This window comes from Mauremys reevesii, linkage group 4 (genome assembly GCF_016161935.1).
Source record: "Mauremys reevesii isolate NIE-2019 linkage group 4, ASM1616193v1, whole genome shotgun sequence".
Taxonomy (NCBI): domain Eukaryota; kingdom Metazoa; phylum Chordata; order Testudines; family Geoemydidae; genus Mauremys; species Mauremys reevesii.
In genome coordinates, this window is record NC_052626.1 from 141,199,013 (window position 1) to 141,223,667 (window position 24,655).

At 51.8% G+C, this 24,655-nt stretch overlaps 1 protein-coding gene and 1 pseudogene across 4 annotated transcripts in view; one reads left to right on the forward strand and one right to left on the reverse strand.

Moving 5' to 3' along the window:
* The window catches only part of LOC120405239 (mas-related G-protein coupled receptor member H-like), a 35,020-nt gene extending 25,398 nt beyond the window's left edge, over positions 1–9,622 (forward strand). For 2 of the 4 annotated variants that reach the window (XM_039538668.1, XM_039538665.1), the window contains exon 2: positions 6,422–9,622. In XM_039538668.1, the coding sequence (XP_039394602.1) occupies positions 6,428–7,432 (1,005 nt within the window). In that variant the 5' untranslated portion in view covers positions 6,422–6,427 and the 3' untranslated portion in view covers positions 7,433–9,622. Of the gene's footprint in view, positions 1–4,995; positions 5,113–6,421 lie in introns of those variants that run through there. The other 2 variants (XM_039538669.1, XM_039538666.1) reach the window with 2 other exon arrangements.
* A 10,167-nt stretch (positions 9,623–19,789) lies between these two features.
* On the reverse strand, positions 19,790–20,849 carry LOC120404036 (annotated as a pseudogene).
* Between the last annotated feature and the right edge of the window lie 3,806 nt (positions 20,850–24,655).

The window sequence follows — 24,655 nt, forward strand, 5'->3', positions numbered from 1 at the left end:
CCAACAAAAGTTGCTCCAATAAGAGATATTACCTCACCCACCTTGTGGCTCTAATTTCCTGGGAACAACAGGGCTACACCAACACCGCCTACAAAAATGCAAGATTCACATGAACAGCAGAGTGACCCCCATCACACCAGGACACTATTTTCACAATTCATCTCAGCATAATGTCATCATCACACCAAGGCAGTAGCACTGTCAGCACAAGCACACTGGGATCCACACAGCAGGATAGTCGTGTCGGTTTAGCTCAGTCTCTGAGTCCATCCCCACTAAGCTAAGTCCAAAGGTTCAGCTAAACACAAGGGTACCTGCAAAGAGCTGTACTAACAGCAGGATCTACACGGGCACAATAGGAGGAGTTGCATGTCAGGGCACTGATTCCCAAGCCCAGTGCAAGGCAATATGGGATCCAGGCACCAGGTCCTTAGAACCAGAATTTGTACTCACAGGAGAGCGGGATGAAATTAGAGAAGTGACAGAAGACAACTCCCAAGAAACAAGGCATTGACCAAATGGCTGGGTGGATGTTAAACCACCATCACCAGCCATTGTGTGCAGCAAGTGAATGGCAATTAGTAACTTAATGACCACCATCCCCAGAGAATTACTCAGCCCTGGGACTCAGCAATGCCTCCCCCTCCTCCCCACATGATCAGAAGCCCTTCCCTTAGGAGACAATTCAGGTTTCTCCTGATAGGAGAGGGAAAATCAGGCTACCTCGCTCTGCCCCCCAACATGGTGCCTGGACTTGTGTTTGCCAGAGCACATGGACTAAACCAAACATACTACAACAGCAGATAGTTCGTTCCAGCCTTCCCTTGGGAGACGATTCCATCCACACCCCGAAGGCAGAGATTGTGCGGCTATGACGTTTCCCCTGATAGTCTCAGTTTTCCTCTCCTACTCCCCCACCTCTATCCCTTCCCCACTGCCTCTTCCCTTCCACCCCTCACCCCCTAAGAGGCAGTCACTCAGATGCCAGGGAGGGGGAAACCAAGCACACTACATGGCCACTGTCTCTGAGAGGCAGGCGTCTCTGCCTGGGCAGGGAGGGCAAGCAGGGACACCACACCCCACAGGAGACCAGGAGATGCGCCTCCCCTGCCACTAATGCCTGTCCTGGTCCAGCTGCCTGGGTGCAGGGGATGATTTTGGAGATGCCTCTGGCTGAGCCCCCTGCCCCTCACCATGCAGATGGCCGTCCCACCGGCAGCCAGGTGCTGGTTCTCACAGCCACCTGGGGGGTTTCCAGTCCCCCCTCCAAGCCACCCTCACCACAAGAAAGACCCCCCCTTTGAAATACACTTACCAGCTGCTGCTATTGGCTGCCTTTAGTTGGGTGAGAGGTTAGGAGCTGCTGCTGCAAAGCCAGAGAAAGCACCCCTGCCACAGTGCCATGAGAAGCAGGTAGGAGAAGGAGGTGGGGTCTCTCAGCTGCTCGTCCCCTTGCTCCAGGGGCAGTTCCCCTCGCTGATTAGCTGGTGGCCAAAAACCAGCTAAACAGCGAGCACTCGCACTCCCCTAGCTAGCTACCCTCCTGCCCCCGCCCCCACCCAACAGCTGATGGGTTGTGGACCCCCACGGGCCCCATAAACTGTTGACTGGTGGGTGGGTGCCCCTGCCCCCTATAGGGGCATGCCCCGACCGACCCCCTTCTTCCCCAAGGTCCCAGCCTCTCCTCCTCCCCAAGAGCCCAGCTTGCTGGAGCTCAGTTCTTTCCCCCTCCCCTCACTGATTACCTGTCTGTCTCCCTCCTGCTGGGAGACAGCTAATCGGTGAGGCAGGGAGGGGGCAGGGTTTATGCAGCACACTAGGGGAAGCCAGCAAAGCCTGCCTGCCTGCCGGAGCCCAGCTTGCTGGAGCTCAGTTCTTCCCCTCCCCTCCTGCTGGGAAACATAGCTGATCAGCGGTGGCGGGGTATGCAGCAAGCTGGGGGAAGCCAGGCAGGCCAAGCTTCAGAGCGGAGCGTGGGCCCCACCCCTGGTGCCATGGTAACCCCATCTAAGGCGGGGCTTTTTTGAAAATGTGCTGAGAGGAAGCTGCTGCTTCCCCTGCACCCCACTAGCTACGCTACTGGGTGACCAGACAGTGAATGCGAAAAATCAGGGCTGGGGGTGGGGGGTAATAGGTGCCTATGTAAGAAGAAGTTCCAAAAATCAGGACTGTCCCTATAAAATCAGGACCTCTGGTCACTCTAGGACCCAGATCCACAAGATGAGAGGACAGTATCGTGGAGAAACAGTCTCTTGGAACAACAATGTGGAAAAATCTAATTGCATCGAGCACAAGAGATGAACAATTCAGCTGTGAATCTATTCTAAGTTTCATATCATTACTGTGTAATCATCTGAATGAAAGTTTTCCAGAAAAGCAACTCTGTGAATGACAGGGGCGGCTCTAGGTATTTTGCCGCCCCAAGCACAGCAGGCAGGCTGCCTTCGGTGGCTTGCCTGCGAGAGGTCCCCGGTCCTGCAGATTCGGTGGCATGCCTGCAGGAGGTCCGCCGAAGCCACGGGACCAGCGGATCCTCCACAGGCAGGCCGCCGAAGGCAGAATGCCTGCCACCCTCGCAGCGATCGGCAGAGTGCCCCCCGTGGCTTGCCGCTCCAGGCACGCGCTTGGTGTGCTGGTGCCTGGAGCCACCCCTGATGAATGGGCAGCTTTTCACTTTGCCTCACTTTCACCACAACAAATCAGTTATGAATTTGGTACTGAAAACATTAGCAAGCTAGTTGATAAATACAGAAAAATTTTGGACCTTAGTCAAGTGAAGTCATCTGCCCAAAACACCATGGAGGAGGAGGAGTTCATTGTGAACTATTACAATGATTACAAATACATAATTGCAGAGAAACATGAAGCAAAGATGATGACAAATTTCCAGGAAGTGGTGACTTTCAGTCTACAAAATCCAGAACAATCCAGTGTAGTTTCACAACTGGTGGATATATGTGCAACCTTTCAAGCTTCCAGTGCTGATTGTGAGTGCGGCTTTAACTTTATGAATAATATCAAAACTAAATCATGAAACAGACTGAAAGAAGATCACCTGGATATGCTAATGAGGATCAAATTTCACACTTCAAGTGGTGGAGAAGTAAACCTTTACCACTCTTCCAGTGTTTATATACAGCGTCAAGACAGAAGAGAAAAGGTTCATGATCAGTGGCAAGTATCTGCCCCATCATCTGGCTTGCCAACTACTGACTCAGGGTCTCATTCCAGTGATAGTGATTAGTGGTCTCCTAAATCAAGAAAATAAATAAAGTTATTTCTTTCATGTGTCAAAACAAAACGTTTAATTTTATGTCACAAGTCACAACAAAAGTTTGTGTGTGTGTGTGTGTGTGTGTGTGTGTACACAATCCTACATAAAGGAACTAGATAAAAAGCTTTTTTTTGTCAAGCCAAGAAACATAATCTTTAATGTCAAGGATAAAGAAAGTGTAACAATTATTTTATTTCATGCATCAATACTAATGATAAAATATTTTGTTTCCTATGTCAAGAAAATGGCTAATTTTGTTTTATGCCTCAATGGAATAGATACATGTACGTTCCTAAAAGGCCACTGAAAATTTTGCAGTGTTAATTTTCTTTTTATTTGATTTCATATTAAATAAACATCTTAAGCAGTGCACCTTGTTAATTATCCCTGGTTTTAATATTCTTCCATACCTATGAACTTTTTAAAAATAATATATTATATCTAGGTTTTTTGTTTGTACTGGTGGCGCACATCCGCATATTACCAAATATTAGTGGTGCACATAAAATTAATTCCACACGTGGATGGAAAAAATTAGAGGGAACATTGCTCCCTTGTGCTAAGGATAGTGGTAGCCAGGGACACTGGAATGAGGGGTAGGGGGCCATGCACCCCCCCCCATACACACACACACTTTTTACCGGCCATAAGGGTGAGCGTGGTAGTGGGACCTCAAGGTAAGAAGTTTTATGAGGGCGAGCAGGGGCGGCTCTAGGAATCCCGCCGCCCCAAGCAGGGTGGCGCGCCACAGGGCGCGCTCGGGCGGTCGCCGGTCCCGCGGCTCCGGGGGACCTCCTGCAGACGTGCCTGCGGAGGTTCCGCTGGTCCCACGGCTCCGGTGGAGCATCCGCTGGCGTGCCTGCAGGAGGTCCACCCGAGCCGCGGGACCAGCGAACCCTCCACAGACATGCCTGCGGGAGGTCCACCGAAGCCGCAGACCAGCGGACCCTCCGCAGGCATGACTGCGGAAGGTCCGCCAGAGCCGCCTGCCGCCCTGCCGGCAAAATGCTGCCCCAAGCGCGCGCTTGGCGCGCTGAGGTCTGGAGCCGGCCCTGAGTGTGAGGGCTTGGGGGCGGGGCATGGGGTAGAGTTCAGGCAAGTTCAGGCACCTGTGGCCCCCACACTTTCAGGGCTCTTCTGCCACTCCTGGTGGTAATGTAGGCCAAAAGCCTAATGGGGAAAAATTGTCTTGAGTAAATTGTACTCTATTTTGCTTTATACTCCATTTTGCTAGCTTTGAATTAGTAAGAAGAAATTGTAGCCTTGAAGTAGCAAGAAGAAATTGTTCTGAGTTTATTCTTTGCTGATTGTGTTGATTGTTCTTAGAAGGATAGAAGTTTTATGGCTGTAATTCTTGCCTTTGAAATCATTTACTGTGTTGTGTGTGAGTGAAGAACGTATGCTATGATGATGAACAGAACAGAGACAGGAAGCACCATACTGATGGAGCCCGGATGGTTGAAAGCGGGGTGGAGGAGTCAAGAGGCACCAACTTTATTATCAGACTCACCCAGCTGGCAAACTGACGACCCTAAAGAAAAGGCATACACCCCAAGGACAAGATAAGGAGTTGAGCCAGTGGGCCGAGATAAGAAACAGCTGCAGATCCTCCTGGTAACCTTAAATATCTCATGATTGATAGCTCCAGTGTGACACAGCAAGGTCCATAGACTTGTATGGGAACTTATTACTATAAAAGAAGGGTGTATTGCCATGGGATTTTGGGTTCACTCTGCATCAACATCAGAGCTTTGAATGCATTCGATAGAGACCCAGCTCCCCTCCTTTGTGTGCAGTTTCAGCTGGCCACTGGACCTACCAGGCAACACGAAGGACCGGTAACTATAAGATCCAGCTGCAGAACCTTTTGGTGGATGGGTGTGAATGGAAACATATGCTGATTTTAATGCTTAAATTGTACTCTCAATACACGCAGCATATTGCCTTATCCCCTTTAAAAAGATTCTGTGCGCTTCTTAGAAGCATAACAGTAGCAAGGTGCCTCACAACCATGAGTACCCCTGGAAAACATCACAGTTATTAATGGGGGACTGAGTTAAGGTTGTGGATTTCCTGATTCCAGACCATGTCTGCCTAGCAGATAGTTTGTCCTTCTTAATACAAACCTATTTACCACAACATCAATTTTAAAATATACTCCCAGGAAATCTATCTTTAGGGATATGTAGAACATACACCACGTACCAGACTCATGTGTTGAGGCCAATTCACACACTAGTTACCACAGTAACTATTACACCCTAAATACCCAAGGAGCCTTTCAGTTATAACTGGGCCATTTTGTGGTATCCATCCCTTGAGTTTTAAGCTTTGATGAGCCATTTCCTGTATGTTTAGGAGAGTGAAAACAATCACAGCAGTGAAGCAGAATGCTAACACTACCAGTTGTTATAAAATGCTCAATGCTTACCGGCAGTTTTGTGATCCCCATGTTCTCTTCCCGCCCTCCCCGCCATGCCCAAAGTGGAAGGATATTTCCCAGACATAGCCTGGCACATATTGAATGCCGAATGCTGCCTAGAGACAGTCAGATAAATTCTTAGTGCTTGTGGCACAGAAAATTTTCACAAGATCCTATGGGGAGGATCACAGTGACTGAGACACGGAGGTTCTGAAGCAGACCCGCTCCTGCCCAGCTTTTGTAAACACAGTTCAGGTGCTGAGAGGGGTAAGAGAAGGGTTTGCTGGATAGATTATTTGGGTTTTTGCATTCATCCAATGGGGCATACTTTATACTGAGAAATCTCTCCTCTGATCTCTACCCCACTATCCACAACCCTTTCCTCTGCCAGTCCTGTCCAGAGAGGACTGATGGCCCCTACCAATTTCTCTTACTCTCTCCCTCTCCATATCTCCCTCTCTGTATCTCCCCTTCTCTCTGTGTGTGTCTCTGTCACTCTTCCTCTATCGAGGCTGGTCCCCACCCATTCCTCCTTCTCTGTGCCTCTCTCTGTCCCCACCTTCCCCCATGGCCATTATCTCCCTGGGTATTTCTCACTCTTATTCCTTGGGATCTGGTTGTTCCAGGCCAGGAGGTTGGGGAGGGGCTGAAATGATCAGTGAAACTTTGTGCTGGGAATGTCAGAGTCACTGATTTCCACTCCCCCTTCTGCTCTCTGCTAACAGGTGCGCATGAAAGACAAGGAGACACTGGCATCCCTCAGCAGAGGTTTAATGATGACTGAGCTGAGCACAACGTCCCTGCTTCCGACAGAAACCAGCCCAGACTATAGGGATAATGAGACTGGTTGCCAAATACACAGTTTAACTAATGTGATCCTTGATGGTGTCACTGTGCTCATCTGTCTCTTCGGGCTGGTGGGCAACGGGGTCGTCCTCTGGCTCCTCAGCTTCTTCATTAAGAGGAATCCCTTCACCATCTACATCCTCAACCTGGCCATAGCAGACTTAAGCTTCCTCATCTGCCTGCTTGTTTGCCTCATACTTTTGACTGTGGAATCTCTCTTCTGTTTCTATGAAGTTGGGCACTTTCTGGTGGTTTTTCTCCCGCTGGTTATGTTCACCCACAATGCCAGCCTGTACTTCCTGACGGCCATCAGCGTTGAGAGGTGTCTGTCTGTCTTCTTCCCCATCTGGTGCCGATGCCACCGCCCCAAGCACCTGTCTGCCCTTGTGTGTGCCCTGCTGTGGGCGCTCTCCTGCCTGGTAACCGGACTAATGTCTTATTTTTGTGTTCTTGATGCAACTGAACGCTGTCCGATGTCACTCATAGCCATGTATGCTCTGGATTTCCTGATTTTCGGTCCCATCATGGTTCTGTCCAACCTGATCCTGTTCATCAAGGTCCGACATAGCTCCCAACAACGTCAGCCTGGAAGGTTCTACATTGTTATCTTGCTCACCATCCTCTTCTTCCTCATCTTTGCTGTTCCCTTCGGTATCCAGCACTTTGGCCGGTATTTTAATTATTTTTATATCCCCGTTCAGATATGTAATGCACTGGCCTCTGTAAACAGCAGCATTAACCCACTTATTTACTTTTTAGTTGGGAGCTACAGGAAGTGGCGGTTCAGGGGCTCTGTTAAGGTCGCACTCCAGAGGGTTTTTGAAGAGCATGCAGATTCCAGAGAAGACAGAGAACCCACCAGGACAGACACAATGGAGATGGCTAATTAAATCCCTACAGCACCCAGCCTCAGAGACCTTATTGTGGATGTGGAGCTTTATTAATCAGTATGAAAATTAGCAGCTTCCTACTTCTTTAATTTTTCTCTAATTTTCCAAATACCATATTTGTTTGGCACTTGGTTATGATGTTATGTCTGTCTTGGAAAACTCATCAGCATGGTCTCTGGGCCTATCAGATATATTTTACACATCCCCCAAGTTATATCTCCAGTGAGTGTATATGTATGCAAGGTGACAGTAAATGATTTCTGCTTCTGACTACAAACCCATCTTCTAGAAAGAGGGATTGGGGAAAAAAGGCATTTTGACAGGGTGGGCATGAGAGGAAATAACATACTGACATTAACATCGATGGCAACTTTATTATATCTGCCCAAAGCATAAGAACTAAAAAGAACAAAAGTTATTCTAAAGCACGAAATACATATAAATATCTATCTAATTAAACAGCATACACATTGCCCAATTCAGTATTAAGTATGATCATTAGAAAATTTAAATAAGTCCAGCGGGACACAAATAAAAGAGCAGTGAGTGAGGGAAATGCAATGGCTAGAGATCACCCAAAAGCTATAAATAGGGCCCTACCAAATTCACAGCTGTGAAAAACACATCACGGATGGTGAAATCTGGTCTTTTGTGTACTTTTTCTCTATCCAATCCAGATTTCATGGGGGAGTCCAGCGTTTCTCAAACTGGGGGTCCCAAACCAAAAGGCGGTTCTGGGGAGTTGCAAGGCTGTTGTAGGGGGGGTCGCAGTAGTGCCATCTTTACTTCTGCATTGCTTTCAAAGCCGGGCACTGGAGAGCAGTGGATGCTGGATGGACGCCTAGCTCTGAAGGCAGTGCCACATTAAGTAGCAGCACAGAAGTAAATGGGGCAATACCATATCGTGACACCCTTATTTCTGGACTGCTGCAGACAGTGGTGCTGCCTTCAGAGCTGGACTCCCAGCCAGCAGCCGCAGAGCTTCCTGCAGCTGGGGGAGGTTCCCGAAGGTGGGTCTGACATGGGAGCGGCACCTGCAAGGGAAGAGGAAGTCCCATCCCTCACCATGCTGGCCAGAACCAGCAGCTGGAGCTTGGCGTAAGGTAGGAGCCCTCGGCCAGGGCACCTCCAGCCCTGCCCCTCCTTGGCTCCAGCCCAGCGCCCTGGCACTCGGGAGTTAAAGGCACCTTGGGATGGCTGGGGGGGAAACCACGGAACCCCCCCAACCACAGTACCCTGGACGGACACCCATGTCGCCCACCCATAAGGCCAGCCCTGCTCCTCCCCAACAGAAAGCGCCCAGACAGCAGCTACTGCTCTCTGGCCACCCAGCTCTGAAGGCAGCGCCACCACCAGCAACAGCGCAGAAGCAAAGGTGACAAGAGCATGAGCCCACTACAATCGCTTTGTTACCTCCCCCATAGCCTCCTTTTGCATTGGGACCCCCCACAGTTATACCACCATGAAATTTCAAATTTAAATATCTGAAACCATGAAATTTATGATTTTTTTAAATTCTATGACTGTGAAATTGACCAAAATTGACAGTGAATTTGGTAGGGCCCTGGCTATAAGAAAGGAAACAGATATGGAGTCCCAGTCCCACTCCACAGGCATATGGCTGTTTATATTTCAAATGTTTTCTCTCTTTTGGCCACCTTCTCTGTATCTTTAATCAAAGGATAAAAAGTGTTTTAATGGGAGATGCCAACAGTAACTTGAAATGAAACTGCTGGGCCAGAGTCACCTATGTAATGTTGTAACAGTGTACAAAGATATCGATAACATCGTCTCCCTTGTGGGCCCAAGACACCACAGAGCTACCCACACAACAGATGTTTAGCCATTTATCTCATGCTTGGCTAAAGTTCAAGGAAAGGAACTGGGCGGGGCTGGTACTTCCTATTGTTTCTGGTGTGAAGAGTGAAAGACACCATGTCATAAGTAGTTAGTAAAGGGTTAAAACATCGTACCTGGTAGGCACCTGACCTGAGGACCAATCAGGGAAGAGAATTTGAAACTCCTAGGAGGGAACTTTTTCCCTCTGTTTCTGTGTGTGTTGTTCTTAGCCGTTTGGAGTTACAAGAGTCCAGATGTTTCAATTAAGTCTGCTACAAATTTCCATCTTTCTGAACTAATTTCTTCTAGTCAAAATAGTGAGTATTAGAAAGGTACTTTGTGTCCTCATCTAATAATCCTATGTTTGCAATTCTGTGTGTTTGCTATTAATTATTCTTAATTCTGCCTGTATTGTTTGTACTGAGAAGGAGAGAGGATTCTCTCCAGAACTTAGCAAGGTTATACCCTATGAGTGTCCAGCTTGGACTCATAGAGATTCTGTATTTTCTTGTTTTTCTTTTAATAAATTCTTTTTATAAAGATTTGATTAAATCCTCTACTGTGGATACAGGGGAGGGGCTAAGAAACTCTCTCGGTGGTGAGACAGACTTATCTCCGGGCAGAGAGGGGAGGAAGGTTTCTCTCTCTGTGAGTTGATCTGTGTTTCCCCAGGAACGTCTTTGGAAAGAGGCAGGGGAAAACAGGGGTGTCCTGCCCACGTAATTGACCGGGTGGTGGCGGCAAAAAGGGGACCTACCCTAGGATTTTAGGGTGGGGGGATACATGCTGGTCCTCAACTTGAAACCCCCCAGTTTCAAGTGAGGGTAAAACCATGACACACCACAAGGCTGGGATCCTCACCCAGAGATGCGGTGGCACAGAGAGCGACTGTTAGGCAAGTGAAAGTTAAATGGCAACTGCACCTCTTTCAGATTTGACAGAGATGCTAGTGCTTATGGTTTGGGGGCAGTATTGGCACAAGCACAAAGGATTTGAGAGGATGGTTGTTTTGTTCAGCAAAAGTCTAGTTCTGAGAGGGCACCACATGGAAGAAACTCCTGCAGTGGTTAAATCTAGAGAACATTTTCATCAGTATTTGTATGGGAGGAATTTTTGGTGAGGACAGACCATGCTTCCCTGCAATGGCTCTTTAGATTCAGGAATCCTGACGAACAGCTTGCCATGTGGTTGGGAAAACTGCAGTGCTGTGATTTCCCATTCATGCACAAGCCTGGCCATAAGCATAGCAATGCAGATGCCTTGTGTACATGGCCTTGTTGGAGAGACTAAACGCAAACATTCCCATAGCAGAAGAGCAAACAATTGTTAGCTCACAGGGATGTGTGTACTAGGGAGTAGATGGTTGCCTCCTCTCATCCAATAATTTTCAGAATTGCACAAGTTCCTTGTTCATCCACTGGAATAATGGAAGTGGGGTTGCAGAAATGGATGCCAAAGCAACTAGAAACTTCCCAAAGAAAGGACCCTTATGTCAGAATAATGTGTGACTGAAAAATCAATTTGCGAATAGAGCCACCCTGGAATGTAGTGGACCCTCACTATACCACTGTAAAAGCTTTCTGATTTGGAGGTGAAAGATGGAATATTGTATAGGTGATGGGAGAGGCCAGAAGGTGATGGGTACAGGTATCATATGGTTGCACCAAGTACATGGACAAAGGAGGAATTTTCATTGGACAAGTAGCATTTCTATTGGGCAATGTAGTGGTCCATGGCCATCCGGCTCTGCCTCACTCCATCAAACAGCCAAGTCATAGGGGCTTGTGAGTCTTTGGCCTAGACTCCTGGCTAGGCAGACAACAAGTAACGGTCTATAGCTCAGGCCCTTTGAGTGGGACAGAATCAGAAAAAGTCTTCAGTCTAGCCTCCCGGCTAGGGCAGGCAGTGACCACAGTCTGGGGTTCTGCCCCTCAGGGTGGGGCCACGTAATAAATAGTCTTTAGTCCAGGCCTCCTGGCTGGGCTGATGACCTGGACAGTCTCTTGGATCCTCCAGGTGGGGCACAGCAGGGAGCAGGCTATAGCCCAAAGCCTCCTGGCTAGGGCCAACAGCAAACGAGACAATATGGAGGGCTCACTACCTTCAGGCTGGGGCAAGCCACAGGTAAGGTGCAGGCCTTCCAGCCTAGTGAGTAGGCCACCACCTCAGGGGTGGGGTTGGCAGCAAGGGGTAGGGGCATCTGAGCCCATCCTACTCCATTGAGTCCCAGCCCAGGGCCCTAACAGTGGCGGATGATCCCGCCACTGGGTCAGTGGGGATCTTTCTGAAAAATGTCTCAGCAATATAACGGGATTAATGTCTGAGTTCCCTGGGCTACTTCCTACCACCCTTCCTTGAAGTGGCTCCATAGGTCCTCAGACTCCTCGGGATAGATAGCAGATAGCACTCCCAGCAATTCCTCACAGCAGTCAGTTTCCTTCGGGGTCAGGGTCCTGCACAGCTCAATCCCTGATCCGGAGCTCCACAGCGAAGCAGAGACATCTGCCTCCTTCCCTGGCTCCAGCCCACCACTGTTCCCCCCGGGGTTCCGCCCATTCCACCCCTCCCCCACTACAGCCCCTCAACCCCTTTTGCTCCTTTCTGCCCCCCACCCACACCCCTCAACTGTGGCCCCAGGACAGAAGCTCTGTCATCAGGGAGTGAGAGCACCTCCAGTTCCAGGGCCACGGGGGGGGGGACTTCTCCTGCTACCCCCTGTACTTCTGTTGAGGACCAGGGTCGGGGCGTGGGGGCTTCTCCCACCCCACCCGCCTGGTGGTTCTGCCAGAGAGCGGGGTTGGGCCCAGGGGCTTCCCCCGCCGCTCCACAGCTTCTGCCAGGGACACATGGGGGTTGCTGGGGCTTCCCCTGCCCAGGGGCTTCTGCCGGGGACAGTGTCAGGAGCTGCTAGTGGGGAGGGGGAGCTTCCCCCAACCCATGGCTTCTGCCAGGGCTGGGGTCAGGCCTGGGCCACTGTTGGGGGAGCTTTTCTGTTGGGGATGGGGTCAGGGGCCGTGGGTGGGGGGGCGGTTCCACCTCCCCAGCATGGTCCTAGAGCCTGGGTAGGGTTGCCAAGTGCCCAGTTGCCAGAAAGCCCAGTCGAAAAGGGACCCTGGTGGCTCCAGTCAGCACTGCTGACCGAGCCGTTAAAAGTCTGGTTGGCAGCACAGCGGGGCTAAGGCAGGCTTCCTGCCTGCCCTGGCTCCACGCAGCTCCCGGAAGCAGCAGCATGTCCCCCCTCCAGCTCCTATGCATAGGGGCAGCCAGGGGGCTCCACACGCTGCCCCTGCCCCAAGTGCCAGTTCCACAGCTCCCATTGGCTTGCCCAGCCCAGAGACCCTCCCATACTCCAAATCTCTCAGCCCAGAGCCACTCCTGCACCCCTCATCCCTGGCTGCACACCAGAGCCCACATCCCCAGTCTGAGCCCTCATCACCCCCCTACACTCCAGCCCCCTGCCCCAACCTGAAGCCCTCTCCCTCACCCTGAACCCCTCATTTCTGGCCCCAACCCAGAACCCACACCCCCAGTCCAGAGCCCTTCTGCCTTCCCATACCCCAACCCCCTGCCTCAGCCTGGAGCCCATCCCATACTCCAAACCCCTCAGCCCCATCCCCCAGCCCAGATCCCCCTCCTTCACCCCAAACCCCTCATCCCAAGCTGGAGCCCTCACCCCTTCCTACACCCCAACCCCCAGAGCCAGCCCAGTGAAAATGAGTGAGTGAGTGAGGGTGGGGAAAGCGCGCAACAGGGGGAGTGGGCGACAGAGTGAGTTGGGGGGGGGAAGGCTCAGAGAAGGGCAGGGCCTCAGAGGAGAGGCAGGGCAGGGGGTGTTCGGTTTTGTGCAAGTAGAAAGTTGGCAACCCTGGGCCCGGGTCCTGAGTCAGACTGATTTGTGTGTGGACGGGAAAGGGGGCTCGGGCTCAAATCTGAGTCAGACGCTGGGCTTAGCGTAGACCAGGGGTCTCCAACGCGGTGCCCGATTTTCGGCGGCATTTCGGCAGCGACGCCTCTGGATGACGCTGCTTGTCGGCGGTGATGCCTATTGGCGTTGCCGCTTCGCAGCATTTCGGTGGATGCTCGTCCGCCGCCACGGTCCTCCGTTTCTCGTCGTCTGGCGCCTGCCAGACGAAAAAGGTTGGGGACCACTGGCGTAGATGTACCCTGCCACAGCCAGGATGCCCATCGGGAACCATGTTTCAGACTTAAGGGAGCAAATCCTAACCTCCTGCATCGGTGCCATGGTCTCGGTCTCATCCCTGAGTTCACAGCAGCACCTGGTGGTGGCTTTCCATGTCATGTGCTCTAAGCAGCTACAGCTCCTAGTGGTATTTCCTGCCTGTGTTTAACCTCCCTGGGTGCCTTCGTGGTATTTCCCTTTTCTTACTGGTGTCAGGGGCCCTTTACAAGGCAAGAGCATCTGTGAACACCATTAAAAGGCTATTTGCTCCCTTTTGCAGCTCATTAAAAATGCTGTTCAACCAGTATGGGCCTAAACCTCTGGGGTGCCACCCCCTACAAGGCCATTTACCACCCTGCCGTCATACAGGGACAGGGCTTGCCAGGCTGAATCAGATCACATCCAGCCCAGTAACCTGGCTCCCCGCAGCATCAGCTGCTTCAGCAGAAGGTCTCTAAACCTCTGCAGTGAGCAGTCATGGGATAATCTGCCTGACTCCAGGTTAAGGGTTTCTTTCCAGACCCCAGCCTGTTAGAGGTCAGCTCATTCTCTGAAGCATGAGGATTTATAGCCTTAATAAAACTCTTGGTTTCTTAACCTCCCCTGCCACTCGCAAGTCTCTCCTTGTCCCTATGACTGCCCTGTTCTGTTTGGAATCTGGCTAAGCGCTGGGCCCCAGGCGGCGGTAAGTCCCATAGATTATTATTGCTGCGTGTGTGGAAAAGCATTCCTTTTCTGTATTGCTTTGCTTTGTTTTGAATTTGATTTGATAGCAGCCTTCAACTACCTGAAGGGGGGTTCCAAAGTGGATGCAGCTTGGCTGTTTTCAGTGGTGGCAGATGACTGAACAAGGAGCAATGGTCTCAAGTTGCAGTGGGGGAGTGTAAACTATTGGTCGGGGCTCAACCCTCCGGCTGGCGGGAGGGGAGTCACACCGACTCGCTCCTTGTCCCCTCTAACTGGCGGGCGGCAAGAAATCAGGGTTAGCACTGTCTCACGTCTCAGGCCCTCCGGATCAGGGGGGCTGAACAGCAATCAGTCTCAACACCTTCAGGCCCTCTGGATCAGGGGGGCTGGATAACAACAGTTCAATGTAAGCCCAGGCCCTCTGGAGCAGGGGGCTGGATAACAGCAGTTCCATACAAGCCCAGGCCCTCTGGAGCAGGGGGGCTGGGTAACAGCAGTTCAATATAAGCCCAGGCCCTCTGGAGCAGGGGGCTGGATAACAGCAGTTCCATACAAGCCCAGGCCCTCTGGAGCAGGGGGCTGGGTAACAGCAGTTCAATATAAGCCCAGGCCCTCTGGAGCAGGGGGCTGGGTAACAGCAGTTCCATACAAGCCCAGGCCCTCTGGAGCAGGGGGCTGGGTAACAGCAGTTCCATACAAGCCCAGGCCCTCTGGAGCAGGGGGCTGGGTAACAGCAATCAGTCTCAAGAAGGTTCACAGGTTCAGACCCTCAGGCAGGGGACAACCACAAGGCACACAGTCAATCAGTGTAAGCCCAGGCCCTCCATTAGGGCGGGGCAGCACAATAGCAGTTCTACGCCCAGATCCTTACAGCAGGAGCTGGGCAACACCAGTTCAATATAAACCCAGGCCCTCTGGAGCAAGGGGCTGGGCCACAGTAGTTTACTACAGCAGTTCAGTTTAGGGCTCAGGTCCTTGCCTCAGGAGCTGAGCAACTACATAGTCAGTAAGCCCAGACCCTCTGGTCAAGGTGGGGCAACAAACCATAGTCCACAGGACTCAGGTCCTGGTGTCAGGAGCTGGGCAATGACAGCAACTCAGATTAGTGCAGGCGTCTCTGTCTGCGCTGGGGTGAGGGGGAGACTGCCACCTGTGAGTGGGGTGGCAGGGGGGACACAGGCCCACCCACTCCACTGTGTCCCAGCCCGGGGCCCTATTAGCGGCTAGCACTGCCGCTGGTCAGTGGGGTCCTGACCGCAACACACTGACATGGGCACCTCGGTGCCTACAGCCTGACAGGGGTCGGCTATCCCCAGGCTACATTCCATTTCCCCCTCTATGGGTACCTGCTCCTCGGTCGCCGTGAGTTCGGACCAGTCCATCGGCATGGGGTCTGCAGGACCAGGGCTTGGGGGCAGGTCCGGCAACTCCTGCTGGAAGTCTGGCCCGGCTGCCTCCGATGGCTCCTCCGGATAACAGCAGGGCGGAAGCGGCGGCGGCGGCTCCTCCTCGTACCGGGCGTGAGGAAGTCCTAGCGGCTGCTCCGGGTTCCGATCCCGGGGAAGTTCCGCGGGTTCCTCGTCGTACCGGGCGCGGGGCAGTGGGGGCCAGTCCTGATCGCCGCCTCGCGTCCTGGAGGGTTCCCAGTCTGGAGCTCCCGCCGGCACATCTGCTCGCGGCGGTGGCTGGCACCTGACTGAGCTTTGGCGTTCTCCTTTTCTACTTCCTGTCCCGACCCTTGACTTCCGGGGGGCGGGAACAGGAAGTGGTGACTCAGCCCACTTGGGTGTCTGGGAGGGAGCTCCCTCTGCTGGGCAGGAGGGGAGCCACACCGACTCGCTACAGGGAGGTCGAGGTTGGATATTAGGGGAAAATTATTTCACTAGGAGGGTGGTGAAGCACTGGAATGCGTTGCCTAGGAAGGTGGTGGAATCACCTTCCTTAGAGGTTTTTAAGGCCCGGCTTGACAAATCACAGAATCATAGACTGTCAGGGTTGGAAGGGACCTCAGGAGTTCATCTAATCCAACCCTCTGCTCAAAGTAGGGCCAATCCCCAACTAAATCACAAAGCCCTGGCTGAGATGATTTAGTTGGGGCTGGTCCTGCTTTGAGCTGGGGTTTGGACTAGATGACCTCCTGAGGTCTCTTCCAACCCTAATCTTCTATGATTCTTCTATGAATCTCTTGGGTTTGGCTAGAGCATATCTTCTGGAGAGGCACTCACAAGCTGGAGCATCCACTACTTCCCTTGGAAGTTTGTCCCAAGGTTAATCACCCTCACTGTTAAAAAATTGGGCCATCATTTAATTCAAATGTGTTTGGCTTGAGCTGCCAGCCACTGGGTCTTGTTATGCCTTTCTCGGAAATTAATACACCATGCGGTCTCACTGTTTTTGTAGTCCACCATCCCTCTGTGTTCTCCTGCTGTCTCTTAATTGAGTGTCAGCTCTTTGGGGAAGAGATTGTTTTTGTTGTATGCTTGCACAGTGCCTAGCGCAATGGAGTCCTGGTCCAGGCTTGGCACTACAATCATACAAATTATTATGACTATATAATGATGATGATGCTGATGCTAGAATCCCAGCCTCATTGTCTTATCAGTTGTTCAGATTAAATACCTTATGTGAAGAAGAGATTCAAGCCTTTTGCCTCGGTGTGATAATGAGTGCACTATCTCCAAGGGTTTGTCCAATGTGAGAAAACAACCATGTCACAAAACCATGATTTGAGCTGTGTGAATAACTCAGTCTGATTTTTTGGACCACCGGCCAAATTGAAAAATCAAGGGGGAAAAATCATTTGGGGTGAACCAAAATGAATATTTTTCAATTTTTTTTCAGAGTAACAGAAAAGTCTAAAAACCTGAGCTTCAGGTCAAAAGAGACATTGTGTTTGACGGCCAACAACATGTTTCACGTGGGGAGTTTTTTTTAAACTCTTTTCAAAAATTAAAATTGAAGTAGAAGTCGAAACCCAAAGTTGTTTCAAATTGAAAAATCAAAATGTTTCCTTTCAAAAATGTTCTGATTTGTTTCTGGGTTGGGGAGGGAGGGAATGTTTTGACCAAAACAGTTTGGCAAATTCAATACGAAATCATGAAATTAATCTGCCTTTTTTAATTGAAACAAAAATTGAAAATGTTTTCCCTGCTCTAGCTACTATCTTGACACAGCCCACAGCTATCAACATCCTCTGTTCCCATCATCTTCACCCATCTGTCTTCCCGGATTGTGACCCCCCTCCAAGAGTGACGAGAAGATGATGAGGAATGAATGAATCTTGCTGGCCAACTTCTTAATCAATCCTTGGTTTGTCTAGGACAAGTCAAAAATAGACGTGCAAGAAGGGGGTGGGGGAAGGGGTTGGATGGAGAACTGCAGGATATTAAGTGTCTGCCCTTTGGGATGTCTGCATATAAAAGGTGATCACAGAGCAGCCTGATTGCAGTACTTGTGGCATCCACTTAGATCAGCCCCCATTATGGGCTGTGGACCAAATGCTTAACCCTCAAAGTTGCATGGCTCAGCCCCACTTCACAAAGCCTCTTATCCCTGGCTTCTCTGTGCTTCCTCACTTTGCTCCGTCTGTGCCTCAGTTTCCCCACTTGTAAAGTGGGTGAGGATAAAGCTCCCAACATTCATAGTAAGTGAATCTCAAAGGTGCCTGAGGGATAGTATTATGGGGCAGGGCACACAACATTACAGAAGTCCAATGCAAATTAACAAAAATACCAAACTCTAAATCTTTAGGAGCAACCTGCTAAGCATTCTCCTTGCTGAACAGAATCCCTCGCAAACTGAATACTATCAATAGATGTGTCTGCGTAATACAGTCAAAGTAAAACAAACAGTCTGATGCAATGGTCACAACAACTTACAACAAGGAGTACGGAGGAAGAGAGGGACATATTTGAGCTATCTTTAAAAATGCCCAATAATCGGCTACTTAAGCAAGCATTTTGTTGGTAACCCCCAGGCAAGACACAGAGAGGCTGACCTAGTCAATGAGACTGCAGGAAATTTGCCTGTTACATCTCTCCGCTAAAGAACTGAACATAACTAGGCTGCTTGACCGGCATGCTAGTGGAATCCTGTGGCGGGGTGATGACTCACCGGTGTGGCGCCTCCTGCTGGTCATCCTGGGAATTAGCTCTTTCAGTCCAGAACGCCCTCTGCAGACCAGTGTCTCACCTGCCGCTGGCTCCCGTGTCCCTCCCAGACCCCGGTGCCCCCCTACATCAGGGTCCTGTCCCCAGCAGCAACCCAGGGGAACCCCCAACCCTCTATCCCCACCTCACCTCAGTGGCTACTGCCAGTCACCATCGAGCCCCTGCTCCCTGGGGCAGACTGCAGTCTGTAAACCACTCATCATCAGCAAGGGGGGTTGGACCAGCTGCTTCTGCCTACTCCCAGGCTACACTTCCACGGCCACACTACATTTCCTGGCCTTTAGCATGGCCTGCAGGTTTTTCCAGGCTGGAGCTCCCCAGCTCCTCTGGCCTTCCCCAGCCCAGCTGCACTCCAGGTACCCTGCTCAGCTCCCTGCAGCCAGGCTCATCTTTCTCTCAGCTCTTGGCTCACAGCCCTTTTATAGGGCCAGCTGTGGCCTAATTGGGGTGTGGCCCAACTGTGGCTGCTTCCCCCAATCAGCCTTTTCTTCTCGGCTTTCAGCCCCAGCCCTCTCCAAGGACCTTTAACCCTTTCACAGGAGCGGGGTTACTGCCCCGCTACAAATCCATTGACTTATTTCCCAGACAGAGCATCACGCGTTTATCAGCAATCAGCCTTGGCATTCCCTTTCCCATGGATCACTTCCATATCATAATCCTGGAGCACCAAACTCCATCTTGGCATCGTGGTATTTGCCCCATTCATTTGATGTGGCCAAGAGAGTGGGGAGCGGTCAGCATCCACAGTGAAATGTCCTCCAAAAAGGTAGGGCTGTCATTGGCTGAGAGCCCCCCCATGGCCAAACATTCATTTCCCCCGTCTCTCTTTTCACTATACCTTTTCCGAAAGGGCATAAGACTTCACTCTATAATACTTGCTTCAACTGCTGTGTTCTGGGAGGGGCTCTATCATAGGGGGGAGGGATAGCTCAGTGGTTTGAGCATTGGCCTGCTAAATCCAGGGTTGTGAGTTTAATGCTTGAGGGGCCCATTTAGGGAACTGGGGCAAAAATCTATCAGGGGATTGGTCCTGCTTTGAGCAGGAGGTTGAACTAAATGATCTCCTGAGGTCCCTTCCAACCCTGATATTCTAGATATCTACCATAAGTAGCATATCTGTACCTCGTCACCATAGTATCTAAGCATCTCCCAACACCCCACATGAGGTGAGGAAGTACTTTTTCACATGTGGGGAATTCAGATACAATAAAGCTAAGTGACTCACTAAAGACCACACTGGGAGACTGTGGTCTTTAGTGAAATTGTATCCAGGAAATTGTATCCAGGTCCCCAAAGCCCTAGGCCACCACCCTAACCTCGGGCCCATCCTACCTGCCTGCTTTCACACAACTCTTCCAGACTGTTAAGTAACAGCAGACCATTCTGATGCAAGTGTCATAAGTCCCATTTATACCAGCCACCCTTGGAAGTGGGACCTGGCTTTGCCTCTATCCAGCCATAGACAGAGAACACCCTTATGTACTTCCAGGACAGAATCTCCTCCACCACCACCCCCCACATGATTATGGCCTTAGCCATGGTTCCCTGACTTCCTTGCTCCTCAGGCAGTAGATCAGGGATTCAGCATGGGGGTCACCACTGTGTAGAAGATGGAAACCATTTTGTCCTGCTCTGGAGAGTGGGCGGACCTGGGCCACATGTACATGAAGATGGCCATCCCATAGAACAGGGCCATGGCCATCAGATGGGAGGCACAGGTGGAGAAGGCCGTCTACTAGCCCTGGAGGGAGCAGATCCTCAGGACAGCAGTGACGCATACATAGGTGGCCAGGATGAAGGAGAAGGGGATGAGCAGGGTGAAGACATCCCCACTGAAGATAACAGTCCCATTGTAGCTGGTGTCGGCACAGGCCAGCTGCATCACCGCCAGCATCTCACAGAAGAAGGGGTCTATCTGGTTGGGGCCTCAGAAAGGCACCGACAGGCTGAAGATAGGCACGACGGAGAGCAACAAGCTAACCAACCATGAGGAAGCCACCAAGGCGATGCAGGCCCTGAGGCTCATGACCTCCATGTAGTGCAATGGGAGGCACACCACCATGTAGCAATCGTAGGCCATGACAGCCAGCAAGAGGCACTCATTAATCCCGCAGGGCAACGCCATGTACATCTGCCCCTTGCAGCCGATGTAGGAGATGGCCCTGTGCCAGACATCAGGCTGTGCAGCATGCCAGGCATAGCAGATGTCCAGGAAGGAGAGGCTGCTGAGGAAGAAGTACTTATGGGTGTGGAGGTGCAAATCGAGACGGATCACCCCAATGATCACCATGTTGCCAGGTGGGTGACCAGGTAGGAAGCAAGGAACAGAGCCAGGAGCATGGCCTGCACCATGGGCCAGCTGGAAAGGCCCAACAGGATGAACTCGGTCACTAGTGTTTCGTTCCCCTTTCTCATGCTGCCAGTGGCCCACTGCCTGTGTGGAGGAAAGGGAAAGATGGAGAAACACTCTCAGGGCCCTGTGCTGCTGCTGAATCCACAACTCGCTCTGCACGATCTGAGCTCCCAAGAGGAAACAAAACATTCTCCAAGCCTTTGTATTTGCAGAGAAATTTTCCCACTATTAAACAGGGGAAGCCTGCCTGACTCTGCAGCCGGTCTTCCTTGATATTTATACATGATAATCATGCCAATCAAACCTAGCTCTTCTATCGTGCTTATGAGCCAGGGACATTTTGTTGCCAATTGGCAGACAGTATAAAATTTTACAAGGATTCCCTGGATCAGATGTATGGGTATTAAGTGGCATATGAGGTCTCTACCAAGAGCCAGTATTCCACTGATCATCATAAGCATTGCGGACTGTTTGTATGGATAATGTTTACAGAATATGTAGCTGTGCTGAAAATTAGGTTCTCAAGGTCTAAGTTAAGGCAGATTCACGAGAAGATGGTAAACCTGCTCCTGACAGGTAGGAAGGGACACTTTTCTCTCCTTGGTGTGCATTGTGTAATGTCTGCTTCACAATGGAGGCCTGTCTACAGACTGAGCCGAACGCTAATCAAGAGACGGTGCAATTGACAAGAAAGAGGCACACAGGAAAAAACAGCCAGTGGGAGGTGTCCAGTTTATAAATAAAGGCAATGGATTGGGGAGTGTAACTGGGACCACGGAGAGACATCCAGGATCTTTTCCACTGATGGGGCAAGCTGACAGTCTGACTTGCCTCCTGAACGGATGATCACAGCCAGGCCTGAGCTTTTGCTCTGTAAGATAGGCAGTAACTAGTTCAGTCCATCTAGGGTCTAGAATGAGACAAGCCACACAAGATCTGGTACATAACCCTCTGTAACAGCGCGGGAGCAGACGTTATTCCGAAGGGTAGGCGACAGTATCGATAAAGCCTCTTATGAGTCACAATAGTCAACAGCTCTTGGGACTTTTCATCAACGTGCATCTGTAAATATGCTTGACTCAGATCAATCTTACTGAACTTTTGTCCCCCAGCCAGGCCTGCAAAGAGGTCATCGATGTGGGGAACCGGATATTGCTCTGCACACAACACTGGGTTGACAGTGACTTTAAAATCACCGCAAATCCGGAGGGAGCCATCTTTCTTCACTATTGGAACGATAGGAATGGCCCATGGGCTATGGGTAACTGGTATTAGGACTCCATTGGTCACCAGGCGCTCCAGGTCCGCTTCAACTTTTGGCCTGATGGCATATGGCACAGTTCGGGCTTTGAGATATTTTGGTGGACTGTCAGGTTTAATGTTCAATATAAGACGGTTACTCACCTGTAGTAACTGGTGTTCTTCGAGATGTGTTGCTCCTATCCATTCCATGTAGGTGTGTGCGCCGCGCGTGCACGGCTCTTCGGAACATTTTTAGCCTAGCAACTCCGGCCGGGCTGGCGCCCTGAGTGGCGCCGCCAGGGCGGCGTATATAGCCCCCAGCCGGCCCGTCCGCTCCTCAGTTCCTTCTTGCCGGCTATTCCGACAGTGGGGAAGGAGGGCGGGATTGGAATGGATAGGAGCAACACATCTCGAAGAACACCAGTTACTACAGGTGAGTAACCGTCTTTTCTTCTTCGAGTGATTGCTCCTATCCATTCCATGTAGGTGATTCCCAAGCCTTACCTAGGCGGTGGGGTCGGAATGAGACGTGGCGGAGTGTAATACCGCAGAGCCGAAGGCTGCGTCGTCTCTAGACTGCTGCACCAACGCGTAGTGGGAAGCGAAGGTATGGACTGAAGACCAGGTGGCCGCTCTACAGATGTCCTGGATGGGGACATGGGCCAGGAAAGCGGCCGATGAGGCGTGTGCCCTCGTGGAGTGGGCGGTGAGTCGGCACGGGGGAACGCGAGCAAGCTCGTAACACGTTCTGATGCAGGACGTCACCCAGGAAGAAATCCGCTGCGAGGAGACTGGCTCGCCTTTCATGCGGTCAGCTATCGCCACAAACAGCTGGGACGAACGCCGAAAGGGCTTCGTGCGGTCGATGTAGAACGCGAGCGCTCGGCGGACGTCGAGGGTATGCAGCTGCTGTTCCCGAGGCGAGGCATGCGGCTTCGGGAAGAAGACCGGGAGGAAGATCTCCTGGTTGAGATGGAAGGGCGACACCACCTTGGGGAGGAAGGCCGGGTGTGGTCGAAGCTGCACCTTGTCCCCGTGAAAGACGGTATATGGGGGACCCGCCGTCAGGGCGCGGAGCTCTGAGACCCGTCTGGCGGATGTGATCGCCACGAGGAAGGCCGTCTTACAGGTAAGATGGAGGAGAGAGCAAGTAGCAAGGGGCTCGAAGGGTGGGCCCATGAGCTGGGCGAGGACGAGGTTAAGATCCCATGTCGGAGCAGGAGGCCGCACCTGCGGGTATAGACGGTCTAACCCTTTAAGGAATCATGACACCATCGGGTTGGAGAAGATCGAGCGACCTCCTATAGCTGGTCGAAATGCTGACAGCGCTGCGAGGTGCACTCTGAGGGACGAGATTGCAAGACCTTGACCTTTGAGGTACCAAAGGTAGTCGAGGACAGCCTGGATGGGGGCCGAGAAAGGGTTGATGCCTCTCTGGTCGCACCAGAGGGCAAAGCGCTTCCACTTGGCGAGGTAAGTAGTTCGCGTTGAAGGCTTCCTGCTTTCGAGCAGCACTTGCTGCACCGCTGCGGAGCAATCCCTCTCTGCGTCGGTCAACCACTCAGGAACCAAGCTGTAAGATGCAACGATTGCAGGTTCGGGTGACGAAGCCTGCCGAGGTCCTGGGTAATGAGGTCCGGCCACAGCGGAAGGGGAATGGGTTCCCGAACCGACAGCTCGAGCAGCAGGGTATACCAGTGCTGTCTCAGCCAGGCCGGAGCGACGAGTATGATGCGGGCTCTGTCTCTCCGGATCTTGAGCAACACTCGGTGGACGAGCGGAAATGGAGGAAACGCGTAGAGAAGAGGCTCTGTCCATGACAGGAGAAACGCATCTGAGAGGGAGCCTGGAGCTTGGCCTTGGTAGGAGCAGAACCTGTGGCATTTGCGGTTGGTCCGGGAAGCAAAGAGGTCTATCTGGGGAAAGCCCCACCTCTGGAAGATGGAATAAGCCACATCTGGGCGAAGGGACCACTCGTGAGAGGCGAAGGACCTGCTGAGGCGGTCGGCCAACGTGTTCTGCGCTCCCGGCAGAAAAAACGCTTCAAGGCGAATCGAGTGGGCTACGCAGAAATCCCAGAGGAGCAATGCCTCGTTGCAAAGTGGGGAGGACCGCGCTCCACCCTGCCTGTTGACATAAAACATGGCTGTGGTGTTGTCCGTGTAGACCGCTACACAGCGGTTCTGCAGGTGAGCCCGAAAGGCGAGACAAGCTAAGCGGATCGCTCTCAGCTCTCGGACGTTGATATGGAGGGAGAGCTCCTGGGGTGACCAGAGACCCTGGGTGTGTTGGTCTCCTACGTGAGCCCCCCAGCCGAGCGCCGAGGCGTCCGTCGTCAGGGTGATTGATGGGCGAGGCGGGCGGAACGGAACTCCCTCGCAGACCGTTTCTGGGTCCAGCCACCAGGTGAGCGTCTGGAGAGCGGGCTCTGCCACCGTCACTACCATGTCTAGGGGATCGCGATGAGGGCGGTACACCGACGCCAGCCACATTTGGAATGGGCGAAGTCGGAGCCTGGCGTGGGCGGTCACAAATGTGGACGCTGCCATGTGACCGAGGAGGCGGAGGCAGGATCGCACCGTTGTCATCGGGAAAGCCTGCAGTGCCCGAATGAGGGAGGCCAACGTCTCGTGCCGAGTGCGAGGTAGGCACGCTCTGGCCAGATTGGAGTCTAGGACCGCTCCTATGAACTCCACTCTTTGCGCTGGAACTAGGAGGGACTTCTCGGTGTTGACAAGGAGGCCGAGAGACCG